This window comes from Gadus macrocephalus, chromosome 6, assembly GCF_031168955.1.
Source record: "Gadus macrocephalus chromosome 6, ASM3116895v1".
Lineage (NCBI taxonomy): Eukaryota > Metazoa > Chordata > Actinopteri > Gadiformes > Gadidae > Gadus > Gadus macrocephalus.
The window spans coordinates 7242810-7258294 of NC_082387.1; the positions used below are offsets into that span (position 1 = coordinate 7242810).

The 15485-nt window shown below is 47.1% G+C and overlaps 1 protein-coding gene across 1 annotated transcript in view; it reads left to right on the forward strand.

Annotated features, from left to right (window-relative positions):
- Positions 1–13884, forward strand: part of abcb4 (ATP-binding cassette, sub-family B (MDR/TAP), member 4) — a 20562-nt gene extending 6678 nt beyond the window's left edge. Inside the window, exons 11-28 of the mRNA XM_060053790.1 lie at positions 889–999; positions 1103–1228; positions 1926–2129; positions 2659–2829; positions 3064–3225; positions 3425–3622; positions 3777–3926; positions 4011–4115; positions 4311–4388; positions 4601–4684; positions 4950–5153; positions 5234–5334; positions 5873–6013; positions 8261–8417; positions 8765–8962; positions 10838–11044; positions 11630–11776; positions 12152–13884. Of these exons, the coding sequence (XP_059909773.1) occupies positions 889–999; positions 1103–1228; positions 1926–2129; positions 2659–2829; positions 3064–3225; positions 3425–3622; positions 3777–3926; positions 4011–4115; positions 4311–4388; positions 4601–4684; positions 4950–5153; positions 5234–5334; positions 5873–6013; positions 8261–8417; positions 8765–8962; positions 10838–11044; positions 11630–11776; positions 12152–12355 (2748 nt within the window). The 3' untranslated portion in view covers positions 12356–13884. The remainder of the gene's footprint in view (positions 1–888; positions 1000–1102; positions 1229–1925; positions 2130–2658; positions 2830–3063; positions 3226–3424; positions 3623–3776; positions 3927–4010; positions 4116–4310; positions 4389–4600; positions 4685–4949; positions 5154–5233; positions 5335–5872; positions 6014–8260; positions 8418–8764; positions 8963–10837; positions 11045–11629; positions 11777–12151) is intronic.
- Positions 13885–15485: the final 1601 nt, after the last annotated feature.

The following is a 15485-nucleotide window of genomic DNA, read 5'->3' on the forward strand; positions in this document are numbered from 1 at the left end:
ACATGAAGTTAAACATTCGGCTTTTCACATATACCAAGTAAGTCTCATAAAGATTAAAATAGTTTTGGTCAAGTTTACAACACTTCATTCATGTGTGTCAGCAAACACATCACAGATAGACCTTGAAATAATTGTCCAAATGACTGTAAACATGACCTTTGACATAAGGACTTGTATGGTCGTTCCTGGCAACAGTGCTTATTGTAGCATGGGGCTGTGTTTAGTTTAAATAGGCCTGTTTCACCCAGACACCACACTCTAAATACACCATGGGGCCCTTAGTCATCAAGCAGAGGGTTATATCAAACACAAACACGTACATACAGCCCGCTACACAAGTGTGTGAGTGTGTGTGCGTGTGTAGGTGTGCATACATGTGTGTGTTTGCAAAGAATAGCAGGGAGGAAAAGTGAAACACAGTGAGTTCAGTAAACAAACGTAATCTGCTCACATTGTCCTGGCTAGGCAACACTCTTCCTTCTATTGTTTCTTAATGTTTATGAAAGAGAGAGCAAAGCCCTCTGATGTGAAACTTGACAGAGGATTAAGAAATGATGGAGAGAGAGAGAGCGGGATATAGTAAGAAAAAGAGAGAGAAAGAGGGAAAGGATAAGATACCAAGAGCGAACAAGGAAAATAAGGATATAGATAAACAGAGGGCAAGAGGGAGAGAAGTGAGAAAGGTGGTAGTTTTCCTGTTGAAACCAGTTGAATACTACTATTATTCTTGAATATCATAATAAATAAACTGTTGGAGAGAAAGTGAGAGAAAGTGAGCGAGAAAGAGACCCCTGGATAAGAGTGGATAATAGTCCCCTTAAAGCTTGAACTAGGAAAGCAGGGATGTCAGGCTCCCGTAATGATACAGCGCTGCCTGCTGCTTTCCAGACGCCGAGCATCGACAGCTACTCAGAGAGCGGCCTGAGGCCTGACTCCATCAGAGGGGACATTGAGTTCAGGAACATCCACTTCAACTACCCATCGAGGAGCGACGTCAAGGTGAGGTCGCCCGACACCAGCTCACGTTCATAAGACCTTGCCCAGTTCAAGAAATCCCTGCTCCATTTCAAAGCGCTGTGCATTGACCGCTGTCCCCCTGTAGGTGTTGAACAACCTGTCTCTGAGCGTGAAGACGGGCCAGACCATTGCCCTGGTGGGCAGCAGCGGCTGTGGCAAGAGCACCACCATCCAGCTGCTGCAGAGGTTTTACGACCCCCAGGAGGGCTCGGTAAGGCTGGTCCAGCCGCACACAACTCCTCACCTCCTGTCTTATGCCGCTTTTCCACTGCATGGTACCAGCTCGACACGACTCGACACGATTCGACTCAGCTCGCATTTTTTGCGTTTCCACCGCGGTACCATGGTATCTGGTACCTGAAGTGGCTGCTTTTTCTAGTACCTACTCGCTCTAGGTTCCAAGCGAGCTGAGCCGATGCTAAAAGGTGACGTCGGCAGACGGTCGGCGACTGATTGGCCAGAGAGTGTGACGAAGTCACGAGAGCGACATGGCAACCATGCTGGTAACATCCATAGCAGCGCCGCAGCCAACATGTTCCACTTCTCCAACTTCTTCAACATGCCAGCTAATAATAGTAATGCGATCGATGTCCTCCATTGTTGTTATGTGGGTTCTGTCCATGTGTGGGTTGCGTATGTGTTGTTTGCGTCGCGTACACAAATACGTCACGGCCCTTTCGCGCAGCCGACCCCGCCCACGTCCAGGAGGTACTATTTGCGGTGGAAAAGCACCCGTGCTGCTACCGTGTCGAGTCGTGTCGTGTCGAGTCGTGTCGAGTCGAGCTACATGTGCGGTGGAAAAGCGGCATTAACCCCCCCCCCCCCAGACACACACACACACGCACACACACACACTGTCACACTGGTGCAGGGGCACATAGACGGACCCCTTCTTCCCCCACCCCTAGGTGCACATCGACGGGCATGATGTGCGCTCCCTCAACGTGCGCTTCCTGAGGGAAAAGATCGGCGTGGTGAGCCAGGAGCCCGTCCTCTTCGCCACCACCATCACAGAGAATATCCGGTACGGCTGGCCCGAGGTCACCCAGCAGGAAATCGAGCGCGCCACCAAGGAGGCCAACGCCTACGACTTCATCATGTCCCTCCCCGACGTACGTCCCCGTCGTGTTATGGTGCTGTGGTGTTGTGTTGTTGTGTTGTTGTGTTGTTGCTTCCCGGAGGACGGGCGGATGTTATTGAAACACGCTTTTCGTCCCAGCAAATCGTTGACAAATCAGGGCGTATTTTCTGTGATTGGCTGGGCAAATCCAGCTCGCCTGTACATGCCGCACTTCTCAATGGCGGACCCACGTAGGGAGGGAGCAGAGTCAGAATCAGAATCAGAATCACTTTTATTACATCTTATTGTACAGTACACAAGAGTAAAAATCTTAGGCTTGGTTCCTCAACATTCACATCAGCAGAGAGGGAGTTTCAAAAATCTTGCTCTCCTCCGCTCTTTTCTGCTCTCTTTCTAATCTTATCTACAGCAACATTAAGTCACTTTTGGATGAAAGTATCTTTACTTAACTTTTACAACCCAATGCTATCTAGTTTTAAAGTAATTTGATCACATTATAGTCAAGGATTAAGCAAAGGAAACAAGAAAGAAACCCATGTTTCTGATTGGTTATGGAGCAGAAGTTCGAGACCCTGGTGGGGGACCGCGGGACGCAGATGAGCGGGGGGCAGAAGCAGAGGATCGCCATCGCTCGAGCCCTCGTCCGCAACCCCAAGATACTGCTGCTGGACGAGGCCACCTCCGCCCTCGATGCTGAGAGCGAGACCATTGTGCAGGAGGCCCTCGACAAGGCATGGGAATACACACACACACACACACACACACACACACACACACACACCCACACACACACACCCATACACACACACTCACACTCACACACACACACACACGCACGCACGCACAAGCAGAAATACACACACACACATACACACACACTCACACACACACGCAAGCACGCACAAGCACACACGCACAAATACACACACACAAATCAACCAGCGTATTATTGGTTCTATCTTTAGGTCCGACAGGGCCGCACAACGCTGGTCGTAGCCCATCGCCTCTCCACGATCAGAAACGCAGACGTCATCGCCGGTTTCCGCAATGGAGAAATAGTGGAGATGGGAACGCACAGTGAACTGATGAAAAAACAGGGAGTGTACCACACCCTGGTCACAACGCAGGTAACACACACACACACACACTCACACACACACACACACACACACACACACACACACACACACACACACACACACACACACACACACACACACACACACACACATTCACATACACATACAAAAGGATGGATGAGGATGTGAATTTGGGCAAGAGTTTTCTGTCATGAGGGAAAGGTCAGCCTATGCGTGCGATCCTCAGACCTTCAAGGCTGCTGACGAGGGTGGCGAGAAGGAAGAGGAGGTGCAGACCATGGACCACAAGAGCCCCTCCATCATGTCCTTCTCAGAGTCCTCCTTGCATCAGAGGAAGTCCACCAAGGCGACCTCCTTCATCGGCTCAGAGGGAGAGAAGGAAGTGGTGGAGAAGAACCAGAAGAAGAAGGAGAAGACCGAAGAGGTGAGATGGACGGAAGGAACACAGATGGACAAAGGACAAAAAGGAATTGTTTGTTTGTTTTGCTTCAATGAAACGCTCACTTGCTCACTGGCTTATTAAATTCAGTTGATAGAATTCTATCCTCCCCTCAAGCCCTCTCATGTGTGTCTGTCAGGAGGATGAGGACGTCCCCCCCGTGTCCTTCCTCAAGGTGCTGCGGCTCAACCTCCCCGAGTGGCCCTACATTGTGGTGGGCCTGATCTGTGCCACCATCAACGGAGCCATGCAGCCCCTCTTCGCAATCCTCTTCTCCAAGATCGTCGCTGTGCGTTCACTCTCTCATCCATGGCTCTCTGTTCAGCACTCACAGCACTGAGCGCGACCTAAACACCTCTTTGTGATTCTTCAGGTGTTCTCAGAGCCCGACAAAGACGTGGTCAGGGAGAAGTCGGCCTTATTCTCCATCCTGTTCGCAGTGATCGGTGTCGTTAGCTTTTTCACTTTGTTCCTCCAGGTAACATGTCGGCTCACGCCCATCACCCTCGCAACAGTCTTATCTGTTTGTTATCTCTGTATCTGAACACAGAGTTTGACACACAAACCCACATGCAAACATACATAAATACACATGTTTCCAGTGAGGGGCTGTTATAGAGAGCACCTCACACTATAAAAAGCTTTGTTATGTATCTGTGAACTTTGCCCCAAGGGTTATTGCTTTGGAAAGGCAGGTGAAATTCTGACCATGAAGCTGAGACTCAGGGCCTTCACAGCCATGATGAGACAGGTGAGGACTCAAATGGGCACCTTTGAAGCCACTGTAAAGTGTAATGCTTTAAACTGTTGTTAATAATAATAAACCATGATTGTTATTCATTGTTATTTTATTATCTCTTATTATTCATGGGAATACCTTACCTTCTATCTGACTACGATTATGACTGAAAAACCCTTAATTCAGTAGCATCGGCTGCCATTCAATCATTTACCCTTCTGTAGGACCTTGGTTGGTACGATTCTCCAAAGAACAGTGTGGGCTCCCTGACTACCAGATTAGCTACAGACGCAGCCCAAGTACAAGGAGTAAGTCCTGCCGAAGCACGATCAAACACCTACACTTACAAATACACACACACACACACGCACGCACGCACGCACGCACGCACGCACGCACGCACGCACGCACACACACACACACACCTACAAACACTTACACACCCACCTACTAGAACACACAAACACACACACATATATACACATATAGCCACGCACACAAACAAGCATTATCCGGGCCATCTACTTCCCTTTGGAGTAAATTTAACATGCCTCCTCTTTTGTGTGTCTTCAGGCCACTGGGCTGCGAATGGCCACGCTGGTCCAGAACGTGGCTAACCTGGGCACCAGTCTGATCATCTCCTTTGTGTATGGCTGGGAGATGACCCTACTCCTCCTGTCCATAGTCCCCATCATGGCGCTGGCCGGGGCTGTGCAGCTCAGGATGCTGGGTGGACACGCCACCAAAGACAAGAAGGAGCTCGAGAAGGCTGGCAAGGTCTGGGCTCTGAGCCTTACACAAACATACAGAAAAACTCATGGAAACTGTCCCGTAATAATGAGGTTTGGGTCTGCCAGATCGCTACAGAGGTCATCGAGAACATCCGTACCGTGGCGTCCCTCACAAGAGAACCCAAGTTTGAGTCCTTATACCAGGAGAACCTGCTGGTCCCTTACAAGTACGCATTATTACTAGAGCTGTCAAGCGATTAAAATATTTAATCGTGATTAATCGCATTAATGTCATAGTTAACTCACGATTAATCGCAAATTATTTTTCTATGCTAAATATCCCTTGATTTTTTTGTCCCATAATTCTTCTCATTTTAATTCTCTTATCAACATGGGGAAGTGCATCGGCTTGTCTTCTGCAAATGATTTTTTATTGATAACAACATTGGCATATACTGATCAAAACAGGACGATACAAAAAAAGAGCCTATAGTGCAATTAAACGACTGCTTTGAACAAATGTCATTTGAACATAGCAGTCAGGCTACTGCTTCTTTGTTTTGAGCCAAAGATTTTTTTGCATTTATTTTTTGTAAATAAAATATTCGCGTTAATTGCGCGATCATTTTTTTAACGCCGTTAAAATTGGTTTGCGTTAACGCCGTTAATAACGCGTTTAACTGACAGCTCTAATTATTACCTCAGGATCGATCATTGGCCTGGACGTGTTTGCACAGATGCTAATATAAACGTTTCTCTCCATAGCAACTCCAAGAAGAAGGCTCACGTCTACGGCTTCACCTTCTCCTTCTCACAAGCCATGATCTACTTTGCCTACGCTGGCTGCTTCCGCTTTGGGGCCTGGCTCATCGAGGCGGGCAGGATGGACTTTGAAAGCGTACTACTGTGAGTAACAACACCTTCATCGGCCAGCATCTTTTAATTTAGCTTGTGGAGTAGATTGGTGCTTTGTGAGTTCGCAGGCTGGCTCCTTTACATTTGATTATTACACGGGTCTTCTCAATGCCGTGGAACGCTCCGTTCACTTGCATGGGCTCTTCAGAACTTCCGGCAGTGAATTATATTTGATAATTCACCGACGCTAAGTATAATTGACCGCTGTCAAGGAAAACAAAGGACTTTTTGCCTCTAATGACGTCTTTGGTATCACTCCGCAAGTAGTCCGGTAACTTGTCAACTTCAGTGTCTTCGGTTGCTAAGCGACGCCAACGTCTTTGGCGGAGTATTTCTCTGCTGATCAACACTACGAATGCTGGTAACAAATAAATTTTAAAAAGGCACACCATGTGAAGTTACTTTTTCATTTTGGCAAGTAGCCATGTAATAAGCGGGATAATGTATAGAATGTCGCCGGTCGAAAATAAGCCCCTTCAGGATAAAAAGCCCCTTCAGGTCCCTTCAGGACCCCTCGTCGGTGTCCTGTTGGCCCTGTCGGGCCTTACTTTCCCGATAATGACCGGGGTTCTATATATTATCCCTTACATAATTGATGAACTATCTGCCCTCACTGATCTCTCCCCGTCCAAACCGTCCAATGAAATGTGATAGTGAACCGTATAACACATGCTCAGGAGATCCCACCACAACACAACAGGAGTCAAGATCACGAGCAAGGTGGAAGGTTTACGAAAGACGGTGTGCTGAGATTAATCATTAGCCTCCTCCAAACTATGTAAAGGATCAGGCCTTTATTCAAGAAGAACAGAGGGACGTGTCTGGGTAATGAAAGAGATATTCATAAAACCCTACTGTATAATACAAACACAATTTAAATATCAAAAAACAAATACTCCAGTTTATTCATATTTTTTAAGTTGTATAACAGTATAAATAAAGTCCAAAGGTCAACAGATATAGAACTCCCAAGAATGAATGAAACAAAGACACATTAGCAGGATTGTAGTCATCCTCTTTGATGGAGAGTTCTCACGCACATGGCGTTGTGTCATCGCTGCTTCAGTCATGTGATAAAGCGTAAAACAGGAGACATCGTTGGGTATCAAGGCACAACATATGGTAGATACTCAAGGTTTAGAGACCTTTGTACAGCGAAAAAAATTATTTATTGGTCATATAACCATGAACACATCCAGAATGTAATCAGTAACATGGATACCTTTGGGCAGCCTAGCGTGACAGTGTTAGCCCTTATCTCCAGGTGAAAGGCCCCTGCCTCACACACCCACACGCTAACAAATGTTCACATGGACACACACACGCTCCTTGCCGCTCCCATGGACACACACACCAACACGCTCACACTATCTCAGATGGACACACACATGCTCACACATGCTCACATGGACACACAAAAACACACACACACACACACACACACACACACACACACACACACATGCTCACATGGACACACAGTGACACACATCAGTATAACCTTATGTAACCTGTTATGTTTCTAAAGATGTTGGCACATAAGGAGTGGATGTGGTCCTGGTCGGTCGGTTAGTCTAGCATTTAGAGGGTTGGACCCCCAGCTAAAAGGCCCTGGGTCCAAACCCCAATTTGCGCAGACCATCTGTAGGCGTTGTTGATCCAAACGCTCTGAATGATTGTTTTCATTTACTATTTCTGCACATAAGTAAAATAGAATTCTGTCGTTTTTTTTTCCTCACTGATTTTGTGTGTGATTGTTTTGACCACGGTTCACCACGCTGACTTATAACATATCTACAGGGAGGCCACTCATTCAACTGGAAGTGAGCAAGATAACCTTATGTTACTGGCGGTCATGTCGTTTGAATTCAATTTAATTATACCTAACATGAATAAAACATGAACACATGAACTAAACATGCCTGAGACATGTCAGACGTGACCTGACCTGCCTTTGTGTGAGACCGTTTTGACACCTCCCAGCTAATTTCAAGGCTGGTTTGGAGAAAACATTTAGCCTGTCAATCCATTTGCGCAGACATCGTTATCATAGCTCCACCACAGGTGCATGGAAACCCCACTTCTTAATAGTGGAGGAAGTGGGGAGGGGGGAGGGAGGAAGCAGAGAGGGTTGGGAAGGTAAGTTTCTGCTCTTTTCTTTTGACTCTCTCTCTGTGACTCTTGACCATTAGCTCCAGCAGTTGTAAAGAAAGTTCTCTGCCTGTGTATTCCTCCCAGGGTGTTCTCTGCAGTGCTGTATGGGGCCATGGCTGTAGGGGAGGCCAACACTTTCACGCCCAACTACGCTAAAGCCAAGATCTCCGCCTCCCACCTCATGATGCTGATTGAGCGAGAGCCGGCCATCAACAACCTGTCGCAGGGGGGAGAGAAGCCGGTACACCACACACACAGACACACGCCTGCACGTACACACGCACGCACGTACGCTCACACACACACACACACACACACACACACACACACACACACACACACACACAGACACGCACACATGCACACATGCACACACACTCTCTGGACTCTCCCTCTCTCTCAAACTCTCATACACACACATACACTAACAGGCAGCATGGGGATAACATAATTGGGATATCTCAAGATGCTAATCGTTCTCTCTCTCTCTCTCTCGCTCTCTCTCTCTCTCTCTCTCTTTCTTTCTCTCTCTGTCTTTCTTTCCCTCTATTGCTCTTTCTCTCCGTCTCGATCTCTCTCACCGTCCAGGACAAGTTTGACGGCAACGTTCGCTTCCAGGACGTGCGGTTCACGTATCCCTCGCGGCCGGACCTGCCTGTCCTGCAGGGGCTGAACCTGGAGGTGTGCAAGGGGGAGACGCTGGCCCTGGTGGGCAGCAGCGGCTGTGGGAAGAGCACCACCGTCCAGCTGCTGGAGAGGTTCTATGACCCCCTGGAGGGGTCCGTGGTGAGAGGACTCGCTCTCTCTAACACTGTCTCTCCAATACTCCCTCTCTCTTTCTCTCTAGTACTGTCTCTCCAATACTCCCTCTCTCTTTCTCTCTAGTACTGTCTCTCCAATACTCCCTCTCTTTTTCTCTCTAGTACTGTCTCTCCAATACTCCCTCTCTCTTTCTCTCTAGTACTGTCCATTTTGTCTTCATCTCTCGGAATTCTAAGAGTAGACCAAGAGCAGTGATGACACTGTCAACAAAATCGCTTCGCCCGTGAAGAGATTTATTTTCTTTGTATTTGTACCACGTTGGTCATTTTAATTTTAAATGCACTTACACACTTGATTACATTGCTACTTTATTCCGGTCACCAATTTATGCATTGCACAGTCTTGCTGTGCGTGCAATACAATGTTAAGTTGTTTGTTTTCTAGCTTAATCCGACTATGAGTAACCCGATTCGCTTTGATTTTAGTGAGACTAAGGTGTATGTTCTCTCTGTTTCTCTCACTATCTTTTACTCTTTCTCTTACTCTCTCCATAACTACGTTTTACTCTTCAATTCTAACGATCAAACAAGGACAGCAAAATCAACCCAAACTACATATTAGTAAGTCCCCATACAATAAAGGAGATAACATTTGAACATAACAAATTACTCTTTGTTATGGTATGTTATTGTTATTTTATTACATCATCTTGTAGTAACTGAGGGCAAGTAACTTTTAAGAGTATGATTAGCCAACAACTACAGGTCAAACAGTGAGTGAGATCGCGGACAACCTATGGCGTGATGCTCTCTTAACACTGTCTCTCCAACACTCCCTCTCTCTCTCTAGTACTGTCTCTCCAATACTCTCTCTCTCTCCCTAGTACTGTCTTTCAAGTACTCCCTCACTAATATTGTCTCTCCGATACTCTCTCCTTCTCTCTAGTAGTGTCTCTCCAGTACTCACTCTCTTCCTCTCGCTCTCCCTCTAGACTTTCTCTCTCTCTCTCTCTCTCTCTCTCTCTCTCTCTCTCTCTCTCTCTCTCTCTCTCTCTCTCTCTAGCTCTCTTTCTAGAATTGTCTCTACAGTACTCTCTCTCTCTCTCTCTCTCTCTCTCTCTCTCTCTCTCTCTCTCTCTCTCTCTCTCTCTCTCTCTCTCTCTCTCTCTCTCTCTAGTACTATCTCTTCAGTAATTGTCTCTCCAGTACTCACGCAGTCTCTCTCTTTCACTCTAGTACTGTCTCTCCAGTACTCACTCTCTCTCTCTCTCTCTCTCTCTCTCTCTCTCTCTCTCTCTCTCTCTCTCTCTCTCTCTCTCTCTCTCTCTCTCTCTCTCTCTCTCTCTCTCTCTCTCTCTCACACTTTCTTCTTCCCTTAATCGCCATGTGTTCTCTCTGTTTCTCTCACTATCTATTACTCTTTCTCTTACTCTCTCCATAACAATTTTCTAATATTCTAATAAGAATATTCTAATTCTAATAATAAAACAAGGACAGCAAAATCAACCCTAATTAGAAACTACTAAGTCAACAAACGAAAAGAAGAACACTTGAACATAACAAATTACTCTTTGTTATGTTATGTTATTGATTTTTTATTACGTCATCTTGTAATCTAATAAGTAACTTTAAAAAGGACCGCGGACAACCTATGACGTGATGCATGTGTGTGTGTGTGTCTCTTATGCTTCACCCTGCTATTGGGTGGATGTGAAGGCATCAGAATGTTTATTATCACTGGATTGTGAATGTTATCACAACATCTTGACTTCCACAGGAAACATCCCCGGCCCTGCTGTGATTTTCTTCTCCCCTTGTTGTGACTAGATGGGATGGAAGTGTTCCGTCAATGTTAACACGTTTCATTTAACTCTAACTCTAAATCAACTTCTGCTCTTAGATACTGGACAATATGGATGTAAAGATGCTCAACATCCATTGGCTGAGGTCCCAGATAGGCATCGTGTCCCAGGAGCCCGTGCTGTTCGACTGCAGCCTGGCCGAGAACATCGCCTACGGAGACAACTCCCGCACAGTCAACATAAAGGAGATACAGGCCGCCGCCGAATCAGCTAACATTCACAGCTTCATCGACGGCCTGCCACAGGTAGCGTTGATAACTCCCTGTCAGTACGGCCTGCCACAGGTAATGTAGATATCCCCCAGTCAGTATGGCCTGCCACAGGTAATGTAGATATCCCCCAGGCAGTATGGCCTGCCAGAGGTAATGTAGATATCCCCCAGGCAGTATGGCCTGCCAGAGGTAATGTAGATATCCCCCAGGCAGTACGGCCTCCCACAGGTAACTTTGATAACCCCCAGTCATTAGGCCTGCCACAGATAATATTGATAACCCAAAGTCAGTACGGCCTGCCACAGGTTATGTTGATAACCCCCAGTCAGTACAGCCTCCCACAGGTAACGTTGATAACCCCCCGTCAGTACGGCCCGCCATAGGTAACGTTGTGTGTGAGTCAGTGTCTGGGATAAGCAGAGAAGTCCTTTAAAGAATGCACACAGGTCAGTCGAGGATGTGCTCATGTTCACCAACAGCCAGATTAATAATTCAAACAGCTTGCAAACCTGAGCAGTACAGAATTACTATTACCCTTCCTCTGTTGACTGTGCGTATCCTGAAGCTGGCCTCTTGGTTTGTTGTCCACAATGCTGTGCCTCGCTGTGTGTTGAGCAGAAGTACAACACTCAGGCTGGGGACAAGGGGACCCAGCTGTCAGGCGGGCAGAAGCAGCGCATCGCCATCGCCAGAGCCATCCTGCGCAACCCCAAGGTGCTGCTGCTGGACGAGGCCACGTCGGCACTCGACACCGAGAGCGAGAAGGTGAGCGGCGCCCGCTGTGTCTCGGATCGCTGAGCAAAGGACAGACAAACAAACGCAGTCAAAGTTCAAAAGTTCAACAAATGCACTTTATTTATATATATTTAAGCAATAGATCACGACAGGCTGTGGTATGTGCTCATTATACCTCTGTTAAGGGGCGTTGTCCGGCCCCGACGCACAGCGGGGGGCCGGCGACCCCCTTCACATATATATATATATATATATATATATATATATATATATATATACATATATTTACTTCTCTATTGAAATAATTATGGGACAACCATGCTCTTTGCAAATGTTTCTATAGATGAGCTCCCCAAATTTTGTGGCTATGTGTCCTCTTGTGTCATGGTGTCGTTGTTCCCCCAGGTGGTCCAAGAGGCCCTAGACCAGGCCAGCCAGGGCAGGACCTGCATCGTGGTGGCCCACCGCCTGTCCACCATCCAGAACGCTGACCGCATTGTGGTGTTCCAGGACGGCGTGGTGGTGGAACAGGGCACGCATCAGCAGCTGCTGGCCCAGAAGGGCTTCTACCACACACTGGTGACCAAGCAGATGGGTCACAGCCACTGAGGGCAAGGCCGCCTTAATGCACGGGCTTACCTGGGCTGAAGCCCCAGGGCCTACGACGATCAGGGGGCCTATCATGAGCTGCAGTAAATGTTTTGTTTTTCTTTGATTTTTTTAATACTGGCTCATGATAGGCCCCCCAATCGATGTAGGCCCAAGACAATGCGATTTTTTTTAAGGCCGTACAAAGATCAGAGGCCATCACAAGCCAAGAAAAAAGGGGGCCACTATGGCTGAGGTCTCAAGCGGCCAATGGGCCCAGTTACCACTAGGGGGTGCCCACCCCCTAGTGGTAGCTGGGCCCAGTCGCCACTTGCGACCTCAGCCACAGTCGTGGCTAATAATTTACGCATCTTCATTGTAAGTTCCCCTCAGGGGGCCTACGAAACCTCTCACCCCCAGGGCCCAATTGCAGGTTAATGCAGGCCTGACTGAGGGGAGAGCAGGAGGAGGACAGAACACAGCCGCTGGATACATGCTCTCCGCAGTGTATTTAATAAGGCATATCAGTCTGGTTCCCTGGACCATCTCGGGGGATAGATACTTATGGGTGCCTTGCCAATGTCAGTTAATAGGGAAGGTAAAATTGAATACCAGTTCATATCTCTCATCAGCACTTAAGATCATACATAGGCGCTATACTGATTGCGGTCGTACATATGGCCTTAGGCCGGTGCAGAAGAGAATCACAGCCGATAATCATATTTTTTTATACAACAGTTCTACGTCAGTTTTTGTATTGGATCATTTATTTGTCTCCGCCAACACAAATAGCTCCACACTTGGACTGTTGCCAAATAACTTATATATATTTTCCTGCATACTGTGTAACTGAGTGTGGGTCTACATGTTATCATGTGCTTTCCATCATGTACATTTATCAGTTTATTTCCATTTATTGTGAAACCTATGAAATAACAGCCCGTTGACATCCCTTGGGTGGCCTGTGTAATTGTGTTCAGTTAAAGTTCTGATCAGAAATGACGCTACTCGAAAATTAAAGAGGACACATTATGAAAACAACACTTTTCCACCACTTCTTTCAGCTGCCCACCCCCTCTTCTCCAGCAAAAAATAATTACAGAAAACGGCTAATAAAACGCTTGAGGTGGCGCTTTTTAAAGAGAAAACTTTAATTTTTTTAGTACATGGTATAAAGATAATTATGAGCCTTTGATTGATATCCAGGCATTATTTGCGGAGACACATTCCTGCTCCCAACTTGTATTGGAGTGAACGAGGATATCTACTTCTGGGCCCCTTGAATTGAGGGACCCGTCCACAGCCCGCTAAAACGACTGCAATACCAAGCTTGGCCGCTGAGCACTGGTTGATTGCGGAAGTATGCACTGTTCCTGGGGGCTCATGGGGCTTGGTGCTGCCTAGCGTTTGTAACGTTCGGACTTTAATATATATATATCTATGGTTGGAACGACTTGCTAGTGTGGAAGCGCTTCCGCCTCCGCTTTTTAATACTGCGTTTCCGCTTGTAAACACATGTGCGCTTACGAATAAAACATGTGAGCAATCAAGCTGATCGATATTTGACTTTTGTCTGTTATGAATGCGGTCATGTCTCCTTCGCATGGAGCCTCTTTGAGGAAGTCACAAAAGCTTTGTTGAGTCTTCATTAAAAAAAATTCCATTCATTTTTTATGAAACTAAGTGAAATTGTCTGAGAACTTAATTTATGCATCAGATTTACAGTATTGTCGACTACTATTATGCAGGGGGAAAAAGACAAAGAAAGTGTTGATAAACATATATTTATTTGGATATATTATTTAACTGATCTAATTCATTCATTCATACATTCCTACCATCTACCATTGTAATGAATATAAGTAAATTATAATACGTTCATTACAAATTACAAACATTGCAAATGATTGGCGGTGTATTTATTTAACAACATTGGATCCAGCAAGAGCTTCTCACCGATAGCCATTAATGGCAGTATCCCTTCCACCGGTAAACAAATGTTTGCGCGCCATCCTCAGGCACACAAAAGTCTCTGTTTGCAGGGCTGACCCTAAAAGAAAAGATTAAACACAATCATAAATAGGTATGCATAAATAATGTAATCTTGTGAGCGTGTAAATTAACATTGTTATTGGCTACAGTGGTGTTTAACACCAGCTACTAGGGATGTCTCATCTCATTTTCGACCGCTTATCCGGGGTCGGGTCGCGGGGGGAGCAGCTCAAGCAGGGGGCCCCAGACTTCCCTTTCCCGGGCCACATTGACCAGCTCTGACGGGGGGATCCCGAGGCGTTCCCAGGCCAGTGTTGAGATATAATCTCTCCACCTAGTCCTGGGTCTTCCCAGAGGTCTCCTCCCCACTGGACGTGCCTGAAACACCTCCCAAGGAAGTGGGCATCCTTACCAGATGCCCGAACCACCTCAGCTGACTCCTTTCTAAGTAAAGGAGCAGCGGCTCTAATCCGAGTTCCTCACGGATGGCTGAGCTTCTCACCCTATCCCTAAGGGAGACGCCAGCCACCCTTCTGAGAAAACTCATCTCGGCCGCTTGTACCCGCGATCTCGTCCTTTCGGTCATCACCCAGCCCTCATGACCATAGGTGAGGATTGGAACGAAGATCTCTTTTCGTTACAACGGTGCGGTAAAGCGAACGCAATACCGCCCCCGCTGCTCCGATTCTCCGGCCAATCTCACGCTCCATAGTACCCTCACTCGCGAACAAGACCCCGAGGTACTTGAACTCCTTCACTTGGGCTAAGGACTCATTTCCTACCCGGAGTAAGCAATCCATCGGTTTCCTGCTAAGAGTCATGGCCTCAGATTTAGCGGTGCTGATCCTCATCCCAGCCGCTTCACACTCGGCTGCCAGCCGATCCAGTGAGTGCTGAAGGTCACAGGCCGATGATCCAATGAGGACAACATCATCTGCAAAAAGCAGTGACGAGATCCTCAGACCACCGAACTGCAACCCCTCCCCACCACGACTACGCCTCGATATCCTGTCCATGTATATCACAAACAGGATTGGTGACAAGGCGCAGCCCTGGCGGAGACCAGCACCCACTGAGAACGAAACTGACTGGCTGCCGAGGACGCGAACACAGCTCTCGCTTTGGGAGTACAGAGATTGGATGGCCCTGAGGATAGACC